Source organism: Antechinus flavipes, chromosome 2 (assembly GCF_016432865.1).
Source record: "Antechinus flavipes isolate AdamAnt ecotype Samford, QLD, Australia chromosome 2, AdamAnt_v2, whole genome shotgun sequence".
Lineage (NCBI taxonomy): Eukaryota > Metazoa > Chordata > Mammalia > Dasyuromorphia > Dasyuridae > Antechinus > Antechinus flavipes.
This window is the reverse complement of record NC_067399.1, coordinates 317089733-317102156: the sequence shown is the minus strand read 5'-3', so window position 1 is coordinate 317102156 and position 12424 is coordinate 317089733. Positions and strand designations below refer to the sequence as shown.

General features: G+C 33.9%; 1 protein-coding gene across 10 annotated transcripts in view; it reads left to right on the top strand.

Annotated features, from left to right (window-relative positions):
• Window positions 1-12424, top strand: part of TTLL5 (tubulin tyrosine ligase like 5) — a 392042-nt gene that overhangs the window by 236565 nt on the left and 143053 nt on the right. For all 10 annotated transcript variants that reach the window (XM_051977559.1, XM_051977558.1, XM_051977560.1 and 7 more), the window contains one exon: window positions 11940-12094. In XM_051977559.1, coding sequence (XP_051833519.1) covers window positions 11940-12094 — 155 coding nt within the window. The remainder of the gene's footprint in view (window positions 1-11939; window positions 12095-12424) is intronic.

Below are 12424 nucleotides of genomic sequence, written 5' to 3'. Positions count from 1 at the left end.
GTAAAAGCTTAAATTCTTTCTCACACTTGAGACTAATTTTTATACCAATTCTTTCCACAACTTTTCCTAATTAAATGCTAGGGGTTTCTTATTTGGCAGACCAGGCAAGGAAAACAGTGAAACTTCCCTTCATGTGCCCAGTTGTGAAGGGAGTGGCTCAGTTGATGTTGCACAATGTATCAAAGTTTCTGTGGAGGCACTGTGTCTTCCTCACATATGTGTTTTCATTGTTAGTTTCATTTTGTCCAGTAACATTTTTCTGATTGGCCTAAACATCAGGGTTGGCCTGTGGGCAATTCTCTTTTTCCCAGCTATCTGAAATTGAAGAAGATTTGCTTCTAAAATTTGCTTCATTTTACTGAGGGTTGAGTAATGTATAATGATATCCTGAGAAAGCAACATTGATAATACGGCCTTATAGAGGAAATGGCTTTATCTCCACTATGAAGCTTTATGCTTTCTTTTGTTTTCCTGATAATATAGGTGAGAAGTGGATAAGGAAGTCTTTTGAACTGTGTAGAAGAAGGTAGTTAGGTACATCAGAAACAATCACTAAGTCACAGAAGAAGCCAGAAGTTGTCATGTGTTTACTGAAAAATTACAGAAAGAGAACTGGCCTAAAAATCATAAGACAGGTTCAATTAGTAGCTTTACCACTTAAAAACCATATGACAGTAAATATTATCTAATTTCTCTGAACCTCAGTTTCCTCATTTGTAAAATATAGTTGATTCAGTTTAACAAACATTTATGAAAAACTTACTGTGGTAGATCTTTGTGTTACGTGGTGGAGGAAAATAAAGTATAAATAAAGTATCATCTCTCTCCTTAATAGAGCTTACAATATAATAGGGAGATAAGAAATGTACTTGGAAAAATATAACTTACAGCATTATATGATAAATGCATTCACTGAGTCAAAATGATGGGTAAGTCATAACTGAATTTTTTGTGTGCAGGATGGGGAGAGATAAAGCATCAAGGAAGGCTTCCTGGAGGAGGTGGCATTTGAATTTGTCTTTAAAGGACTACCAAAATAACATTCATACCAATTATAATGATTTTATGAAGATGCTAAATCAATATAAATTACCACAAAAGGGAAACCAAAAAAGCCCAGAAAATACCTTAGTCAGTAAGCATCTGACTTAACCATAAAGAGATGACTGCCAGAGACAACATTGGGTTAGAATATAAACTAATTTATAAAATCTAAACAAAAAAATGATGAGTGGCTATTAGCAGTATTGTTTCATAAAGCATAAAGAAGCAATGGAGAGCAGAAGAAGCTTAAAAGAAATTTAGTAAGCATCCAAACAAAGGCATTCCAAGAACACCACCAACAAAGATGGAATATGTACAAACAGAAGAAGAATTTAAAATGCATTTTGAAGTCATTATAACTTTATATTATTATAACTTATAACAAACTACTTTATGTCCCCAAAACAGTGCAGCCATCATACTTTTAGTCTTAATATCACAGTCCCAGACATACTATGACACTAAAGAGAACAAAACTGAGAACAGAGCTGAATTGGAACAAATATATGTAGAGGGAATGTATGCTGAAGGTTATACTTTCATTGATTACATAAGGAAAATATAGATGAGAAGGTAACTACTAAAGACATGAAAAAAATAATGTACTTTTAAGAAAATTAATAATAGCTTTTTATTTTCAAAATACATGCAAAAATAGTTTTCAGCATTCATCCTTGCAAAACTTTGTGTTCCATCATTTTTTTCCCTCTTTCCCATTCTCCTCCCTAGATATCAAATAATTCAGTATAGGGTAAACATATGCAATTCTTTTAAACTTATTTCCACATTTATCATGCTGCAAATGCTGCAAATGCTGCAAAAGAAAAGTCTGATTAAAAAATTTAAAAATGAGAAAAAAAAGCAAGCAAACAACAAAATAGTATGTCGTGATCCATCTTCAGTCCCCACAGTCCTCTGTCTGGATGCAGATGCTTCTCTCCATCACAAGTCTATTGGAATTAGCCTGAATCACCTCATTGTTGAAAAGAGCCAAGTCTATCATAGCTGATCATCCCATAATCTTCTTGTTGCTGTGTAGTGTTCTTTACTTTAGGCTTTACTCATTTAGTGTCAGTTCATGTAAGTCTCTTTAGAACTTAAAATCATTCTGCGGATTGTTTCTTGTAGAAAGATAATATTCTATCACATTCATATACCATAACTTATTCAGCCATTCTCTGACTAATGGGCATCCAGTCAATTTCCAATTGCTACTACAAACTACAAAAAGGGCTGCCACAAACATTTTTGTACATGTGAGACCTTTCCCCTTTTTTGTGATCTCTTTGGGATGCAGGCTAGTAGAGACACTTCTGGATCAAAGGGTATGCATGGTTTGGTAGCCTTTTGAATTACCATTACAACCATACCATAATTCCAAATTGCTCTCCAGAATGGTTGGATCAGTTCACAACTTTACCAACAGTGGATTAGTGTTCCAATTTTCCCACATCCTTCCAACATTTATCATTATCTTTGCCTGTCATCTTAGCCAATTTGAGAGGTATGTAATGGTCTTCAGAATTGTGTTAATTTTGTACCTTTTTAAAGGTACAGGATCCAGAATAGGAAAATGAGAGCAGTAATAACTACCAAATTATATGCCCATTTTACCCATTTATTTACTAATAATATATACTAATGAGTCATTTATATATTAATGAAGGGCTTCCTTGATGAGCATAGTAATGGAAAATTGGCAGGCTTTCACAAGCTATATCCTGCAATGGACTATTATCTTTTTCATTTTACAAGCTATGGAAAAATGTAGATTTTAAAATTAGTACTGTCCTTATTGTTTGGTGATTTTGAAAAAGCATTTGAATGAGCTCTATGTCCATTCCCAGCAGGAAGTAGTTTCGGAAGTGATTACCCCATATCCCAAAGGACTTTGAGCCCCATTTGTTTGAAAGGAAACTGATTGTTGGGGTGAATGAACCCCAGCAAAATACCACCCAGTATCTGAGTGGACTCCCCCAGTAAGGTGTTAACTGACTTTGCCTTAATCTCTGCTATTGTGCCCCTGTGACATTACTAACTTTGGCTTCATTTTATCTCTATAGTGCTCCAACCTCATAGACCACTGTTTTTTGCTCCCAGTTTCTGGACATTAGTTAACAAGTGTCCCAGGATTTGGCCCCTACGGTTTCAGCATTGGTTTGATAGGCCCCCTTCTGTTTAGGGACCCCTAAATCATTTTTCAAAAGATTGCTTTAATAAATTAAAAAAGTGGGGAAATGATGAGGTCTTCAGTGTTAGGTGTGATTAGCAGAGGAATTGAAAAAAAATTAATCCCTTAGATAAGCAGGAAGAAGGCTCTGATAATGGAGATCAGTTTAGTTCCTTGGTCCCACCCTCTAAAGGTAATCCAGTCTGAAATACAAGTTATATCAAACTCCTGAGACCCACCCTCTGTTGAAATTCCAGTCTTGTCCCTGAGGTTAAATTTTCCCTATAAAGCCTACTTGTGGGCCATCCCATGGCTGCTACCTTCCTTTGGGTCAGCCTGCCACAAGCACTCTGCCTCATGGTGTCATTTCCCATACCGCACCCCTTCCCCCATGCTATGTAACTCCTAACTCCACTATGCTTCTCACCCCCACATTCTTACAGCAAACTCTTTTAAGGTGCAAAGCCCCTTGCAGGATTTAGCCTGCCAACTAAGAGCATGCCCCATCCTCATGCTCCCTTTCTGCTGCGTACTTATGAGTTCCATTGAGTTCCATTTGCTCTCCTACTCTTATTTCATATTTACCATTCCTGGTGTCTATTATATACCTTCATTTTGTTTGCAACCTATTCCCCTAAATAAAACTACCTTTTGCCAAAGGGAAAAAAAAAAGCATTTGATTTGGTAGAGTAAAACATCCCATTGAAGACTTTTTTACAACATTTTTTTCCAATCTATACATTAAAATCACTCTAAGCCTATTTCAGAAAAACCTGGAAAGATCTCCATAAACATCATGATGCTGAGTAAAGTGATCAGAATCTGGAGAGTGATGCACACAGTAATGACAACATTGTGCAATGATCAGCTATGATAGATTTACTCTTCTCAACAACACGATTCAAGACAATTTCAAAAGACTCATAAAATGCTATCCACACCCAGAGAAAGAACAATGGAGTCTGAATGCATATAAAAAAGCACACTATTTCCACTTTATTTGTTGTAATTTTTGTCTTTTATGGCTTTTCCCTCTTTTTCTATTTCTTCTTTCACCACATGAGTAATGTATGTATGTTTGAGTGCACATGTATAACCTATTGCTTTTCATCTTGGGGAGGGGAGCTCAGAAGGAGGGAAGGAGAAAATACTGAAATTCAATATTTTATAAAAATTGAATGTTGAAAACTATCTTTAAATGTAATTAGAAAAAATAAAATCATATTCCCCAAAAATAAAGTTTAGAATTCTTTGAAAGATATAACTATAGAAATAAACTTGTTCAATAATCATCTGATCATAAACATTAGATAAGTATAAAATAGAGAAATGTATGCTCAGCAAAGTTATCAGTGTCATAAAGTTGATCACACACAGAGACCAAGATGAAGAGATATCCCCTGTGGAATGTTAGGCTCTCTAAATTTGCAGATGATGGTAATAGCTGGAATTTACACAGCACTTTAAGGTCTGCAAAATCCTTTGTCGTCTCACAATGTTCTTACAACAATCCTATAAAGTAGCTACCATTATTGCCTACATTTTACTGATGAGGAAACGGAGGCCAAGAGAGGGTAAGTGATTTTCCCAGGCTCACACAGTTAATAAGTTTTGGTATTAAGTGATCCTGACTCCATATCTAGTACTCTGATCATTTAACCATCAACTTGCCTTCATGATATTGTGCCACAGAATCCCTTGAAAGAATCCTCATCATCTACACAGGAAAGAGCAAATGAATGAAGTATGTCTTATTGCCCAGATTATATTTGAATGGGTATTCTGTCCATTATTTATAGTCTGTCCATTAGTGTATATACATATATATTTGAGATAGTACATATGGACGACAAGTTGGACAGGCATTTGAACAAGAGGAAGAGTGTGGAATAATTGCTTTTGGAAAGCTTCAAATATCCTTTAATAACCAATGAAAACAAAGGCCCATCTTTTAAAATACCAGCATTCTACTAATGTTGCTTTATGTGACAACAAGGCAAGAATTAAAAATTCATATAAAATCAATGGAAAGATCTTGGATATGTACAGATAATTGCCTAAAAACAACAAGGAACTCTCATAAAGGAATTGTATAATACAAGGTAAATATTGATAGCTCATATAAGGACAAAGAATGATGGATATTCAGTTGGAATGTTCCACTAAGTACTTTTATGATTCTCTAAGAAATCAGTGAAAAGCTCTTATGTGTTGGGTAAACCCTCTATGTCAAATTTAAAGGAATATGTGGATAAGAGGAATGCAGAATGAACACTTAAATGTACATTGTGATGTGCATTATTGACAGGAACTTCCAAATCAATGAGTTCTATTTAATTGCAACAGTAGACCGATCCTGTCTAAAGGAAACTGGAGCAAGCCTTGCCCTATTAAGGATTCCTCAGTTCTGAACTTATGTGGGCCAGAATCAGTTCTAGGGGAGTCTAGCTTCTAAAGAAGTTTTTCTAATTGCCTCTGACCAGGCAAAGGAGTTTGAACTTTATTTAGTAGTCAGTAGAAATACACAAGAATTTAACACTGAAAAGGAAAATAACCACATTTTGACATGAGCAAAATTAATTTGGCAGTCGTGTCAAAAATGAATTGGATGATTCAAGGCAATTCCAATAGACTTGTGGAAAGAGCCATCCACATTCAGAGAGAGAACAAGGGAGACTGAATGTGGATCAAAGGATAATATTTTCACTTTTGTAGTTGTTTTTTGCTTTTTTTTTTTTTTTTCTTATTTTCCCCCCTTTTGGTCTGATTTTTCTTACATAGCATAACAAATGTGGAAATATGTTTAGAAGAATTACATATGTTTAACCTACTTTGGATTGCTTGCTGTATATAAGGGAAGGGAAGAAAGAGGAGAGAAATTTGGAACACAAAATTTTGCAGGGATGAATGTTGAAAACTATCTTTGCATGTATTTGGAAAAAAAAATTATTATTATATATATATAAAGATGAATTGTAGAATTAAGGAAAAATAAATAGAACTTTTTTACAATTTGATAATTGGAGTCCATTGAAAGAATATACAAATATAAAGGAAGCTTTAGAAGAAGCTTTCAATTTTAAGTGCTCAAATGATCCATTTTATATCCTGTGATCTCTTAACACCTAGCACAGCTCCTGATACATAAAAGGTGTTTAAAAAACTCTCCATTGACTAATGGTTTTCCTGCATTGTAGAGAATAAGGAATGTATTTAATATTTCTGCTTCTGGCATTTTAGGCTCTTACCATATGGTCAATTTTTGTATAAATGCAGTGCATAGCTGAAAAATATGTATACTCCTTTCTATTCCCATTCAGTAGCCATCACAGATTTATCATATCGAACTATTCTAAAGTTCTAATCAGGTACTTCTTTCTTGTTTAACTTTTGTTAAGTTTGAAAGGAGCACATTGAGATTGCCAACTATTAAAGTTTTATGATCATAATGAGTTTTGCTTCCACTCCACTGGTACTTCTCTCTTCTCCTTGTCCAGACTATAATCACTGCCTCAAAGAAATAAAAGAGGGGAAAGACCCAAATGTACAAACATGTTTATAGCTTCATTTTTGTTGTAGTGAAGAATTGGAAGCAAATGGGATAGCCAATTATTTGGGAATGTTTCAATAAAATATGAGAGAAGCTAGGTGGCACAATGGATAGAGTGCTGGGCTGGGAGTTAAGAAAACTAACCTTCCTGAGTTCAAATTTGGCTTCAGACTTTTATTAAGCTGTGTCATGAAGAGTCAGACACAAATTAAAAGACTGAAGAAAACAAAAATATAATTGCTTCATCAGAAGTGATGAAAGAAGGGAATCTGGAGAAACCCAATAGTGCTTCTATGAACCGATGCACTATGAAGTGAACAGAATCAGTACAGTTTACATGATGATTACAAGATTGTAAGGAAAGGAATTTTTAAAAATTAAGAATTGAATGCAGTGTGATCAATCATGGTCCTGGAGACTGTTGTTGAATATTGAATGTTTTCTACATCTTTTTAGAGAGATGATGATTTAGAGAAATCAAGAATGAAATAAACATTTTTTTTTTTTAAACCAGACCTATTTGTGGATTTGTTTTCCTTATTCATATTAACTTGTTAGAAGGGCAAAAAATTTTTTTTTAATTTTGAGAGGGAAAATGAAATGTAAATGCAGTACTGATAGAGATGCTCTAAAAAAGAAAAGTGTCAAGAAAAAATTTTAAATACATAAAAAAGAACAAACTGGTTTACAGTAAACATATAAGGTTTTGAGCCTAGTATTGAATTTAGGTAAATACATTAAAAATAGATATGTAATAGAGATTCATTGCCTTATATATATACTACAACACACTTTTTCTCTGATTTATTTTGAGAATGTTAAGTTTAGAATAATTAAAATTAAATCATTTTAGGAAAAGGTGAAATTTTAGATTTTGATCTTAAAAGTATCTTCTTTGCTTCTATGGTAGTTCTACTGCATATCCACAGGAATTGGTATCCCCATTTTATAAGAAAGTAAACTAAGGTTCAGAGGGATAAATAATAATATAATTATTAGCTATTTTTAAGTGAATTGCCCTTGTTCACATAGACAATAAATGTCACAGTTAAAATTTGAACTCTGGTCTTTTTTGAGTCCAGCATACTTTTCTGCCTTTTAGATGATTGCTAAATTTTTTTCTGTCTCTAAATTGTATTATCCAGAGGCACAAGAGTTGGCTCTTCATACTGTTAATCCAACCAATGCAGCCAAAGCATAAACTATTTTATTCGTCATTGGCAATTTCAGAAATTCCTATTGCTTCTGAATTTACAGAGTAGCTTTCTGTTTATAAACAAAATGTTAATTATTTACAGTGAAGAAGACCAAAAAACCTTTTTATGGTTCACTTCTGTGAATGTAGATCATCATCTCTTTTTTTTTATATATAGCTTTCATTTTATCTTTTAACTTTATGTCTTTGAAGGCAGAGAGATATTCAGAAACTTGAATTTTAGCTTTGATTCTATAACTAATCAGATGGGAAATTTTGGGCAAATTTCTGGGCTTATCTACAAAATGAGACAATTGAAGTAAGAGAAGTAATATGGTAGAGTAGGAAAAAATGCTGTTAATTTGAATCGGAAGGCCTATGTCCAACTCTTAACTCAGACACTACCTAGGTGATTTTGATTTCTTAGATTTAATAGTTTCCTTCTCTGTAAAATGAGGGAATTGTAATAGATGGACCTCAATTTAGGCCACTTTTCCAGCTTTCTAAATCTGTGATCCTATGGCTAAAGGATCTCAAAGGTCCCTTCCTTTTCTAACATTCTACTTCCATTTTAGAAGTTTCCTTTTTACTTTATAACTTATAAAGTTTACAACAAACTTATTTACATAAAGGAAAACATGTTGAAATTTTAAAACCAGCTTCCTGACAACTTTTTCTAGTAAATATATTATATTGCCTTTATCATCCAGCCTTAAAATAATCATCTCCCATGTCTTTATATGCCCTCATTCCCCATATGCTTTCAGTCACCAAATTATTTGACTTTTATTTTGAAAATTTTCCATACTTGTCTTTTTTTCATGCTCTCAACATCCTTGGTGTAACTATCATTACCTCAGGCTTGAATCTCATGCTCAAATAACTTCCCTGTTATTTCATGTTTCTTGCTCCTAAACCATTCTTTACAATCTTCCAATAATCATCTTCCTAAAATTTTGCTTTCATTATAAGATTGGGGGATTTAGAAACTTGAGGCAGCATCTACTCAGATAGTATTCATATTACAGATGAAGAAACTAAGGTTCAGAGACAGTGAATAGTAAATAATAGAACTGAGATTCACATTACTTCTCTTCTCAGAAAACTTTGTCTCACTATTGCTTGCACAAAGTGAAAATTCCTTAACTTATATTCATGATCCTCCATAAACCAAATCCAATCTATTTTTATCTTTTAGTACTCACCTGGATGAACTTTTTATTTATTCCAAACTTGTCTACAAGTTGTTATTCAAATGTGCTTACCTCTGTACCTATATTTTTTATTATGAACTTCACAGTCATTAAAGCCCATTTATTTCAGTATCAGCATATGAAGAAAAACAAAAATTAAGATTGCATATGAAATTGTGAATTTCTTAGTACTTTTAAAAAGTATATTAAATTTAACAGTGTAGTCAGAAAAATTGCTTTATTTGTATCTCTGAAATTCTCAATTTTCTTTCAGGCATTAAAAAAATCTTTTGTTGATAATATTTTCTTTTTCATTTGGTATCCCTTTCACTATCTATAAATGATTACTCTCTCTCTCCCTCCAGTAAATGGATAGGTATAATCAAACAAAACAAATCACCTCTTTGGCCATGTCTGAAAAATGTATGCCTTATTCAATGTCTTTCTCATTACCTTTATTCTTTTTTCCTACATTACTTTCTTCTTCTGTCCAAACTTTATCCATCCAACTTTATCCAACTCTATTTTAGCCTTGAATTCCTTATTCTCTTGGCCCAAAGTGATTTTCCCCTTAGCATGAAAATTTCTTTAGCACTTTATTTTGTTACTTCTAACTTGGTACTTACCGTGATGAATTAATTGGCAGCAGTGGCTGATGAATCGGGAAGATGAATTTAAGGACTTACCTCTGAAAGTTACTGGCTCATGAAAATCACTTACCTTTTCCAAGGCAACTCTAAAACTATCACTGATAAGATTCTGGTCTACATTGGTAGAACTCTCATGGAAAGTCATGAGTCTCATCCCAAAAAAACCCAAAACCTTACAAGTCATTCATTGACATGCATGTGACAGTAATATCCCTTATAGGTAGGGAATCTCTCTTCTTTGTATTCCCTTCCCTCAACCCAATAGCACCTAGTATAGTATATGAGAGAGAGGAAATAGAACTGTATTTCACTGATATGGAGAACTCCCGAGTAGGAAATTTCCTCTTTCAAGGCATGTCAACACTTTCTAGCAAAGCTTTTTAAACTGTGGGTTGTAACCTGCCATGAGGAGTTCATTGAATGTGGTGATCAAAACAGTGGTGGAGGAGGGGGCAACAGTAAAAGATTTCTGAATACAACAATCCTATTAATTCAAATTCAAGTATGTAACAAATCTAAAGTTTCTGGTAGAGCTTATCTGTACTGCATTGTTTGACTTCACTGCAATCTTGATTCCAAATGCACATGTGCATTTTTCACTGCACATGCACAAACACTGCCAGAAATACCCTTGGTTCAGATTCAGCATGAGATTGCATAAGCAAAAAGTGATCATGAGCGAAGAGACATTAATAAACCCAGGTCCGGGTCTAAAGCACTCAGGGGTTGAGTGACCACAGAGAATCACACAGCTAGTATTATAGGCAGCTCTTGAACTTGGGTCTTGCTGACTTTAAGGCCAGTTCTCGAACCACAATACCATGCTTCTTTTTGCTTCATAATAGTTGCTTAAATTCTTTTTGTGGTGGCAAGGAATTGGAAATTGAGTGGATGCCCATCAGGTAGGGAATGGCTGATTGAATAAGGTATGGTATATGAATGTAATGGAATATTATTGCTGTATTAAAAAATGATGAGCAGGCTGATTTCAGAAAAGCCTGGAAAGATTTACATGAACTGATGCTAATTGAAGTGAGCAGAACCAGGAGAACATTGTGTACAGTAACAGCAAGATTGTATGGTGATCAACTACGATACAACTTAGCTCTTCTCAACAATACAATAATCCAAGACAAGTCCAATAGCCTTGGAGTGGAGAATATCATCCTAGTCCAGACAAAGAACTATGGAGACTGAGTATATATTGAAGCATTCTATTTTTACCTTTTTGTTGTTTTGGTTTTTTCTTTCTCATGGTTTTTCCCTTTTGTTCTGACTTTTCTTTCCCTATATGACTAATATGGAAATACATTTGAAATTATTATACTGTTTTAACATATATTGGTTTGCTTGCTGTTTAGGGGAGGGGATGGGGGAAGGTAAAGAGAAAAATTTGGAACAAGGTTTTGCAGAGGTAAATGTTGAAAACTTATCTTTGCATGTATTTTGAAAATAAAAAGCTAATAATTTTTAAAAATAAAATGATTGTACATGTGTGACCTATATCAAATTACTTGCTATTTTTGGGAATGGGAAGGGAAGGAAAGGGAGAAAAAAGTTTGGAAGTCAAAATCTTACAAAAATACAAAAATTGGAAAAATAAAATACTATTAAGTGAAAATAAGCAAAAGAAAAATAATAATAGATGCTTAATCAGTTATTTTGGCTTATTGATACTTCTCAAATTCTATTCTGTACCTCTTGCTACTTTTAGGAACTTTTGTCTTAACACTGATTTTATTCATGCTGGCTGGTTTCTACCAGTTATTTAATTAGTAAGAACACAACAATTATGACAGCTAGGATTATGTAGCATTTTAAGGTTTGTAAAGCATCATATGATACACACACACATAAATACATACACACATATATCCATATATGTGTATGTGTATGTCTTTTATTATCTTCATTCTATAAGTGAGACGACTGAGGCTGAAAGATTAAAGTGATTTTCCCAGAGTGACACAAATCCTAATGTCTGAGGCAGAATTTGAACTCATATTTTCTAGTTTTGAGGTTTATTTAGCTCAGTCTACTACACTACCTTACAGCCATCAAGGTTTCACCTGCATGTGTGGTACTTTCTTAAACTTTGTAGCTTGAGTGTTTTTATTTTCCCTGTTTTCATTTTTAGGTAACAAACCTGAATTTGGCAAGTGGAGTCACAAATCGAACAGGTGCTACCACTCCCCCTATCCTTCGTCCAGTGCACAGTCCTGGAGGTCCAACATGGTCGGCACATTCAGACCCTCAAGTCTCTGAAAGCAGGACTAGCCCACCAGTAAACAGGTATGTTATATGGTGTGGAACTCAGTTTTGAGTTCTGTTGGAAGAATGAAAGGCAGAGAAAGTGTAGAAGTATTAGCTCTTTCAGTAAGCCTGTGAAGAGAGATGATTTCCCTAAATTGTGTTAAATCCTCTCCCACCTATAGAAGTAGACTTATCTTTGAATGCTAGGTAATTTCAGATTAAACCAGATGAAAGTAAATCTCTGATATTGTTGGGCAAGTTTCTTTCAGTGTGAGAGAGTATTAATTTATATTGTTTGATCTTTGCTTGCTATTAATGTTATTATATTAACTTTTGGTACTTTTTCCTTGTCATAACAATACTTATAAT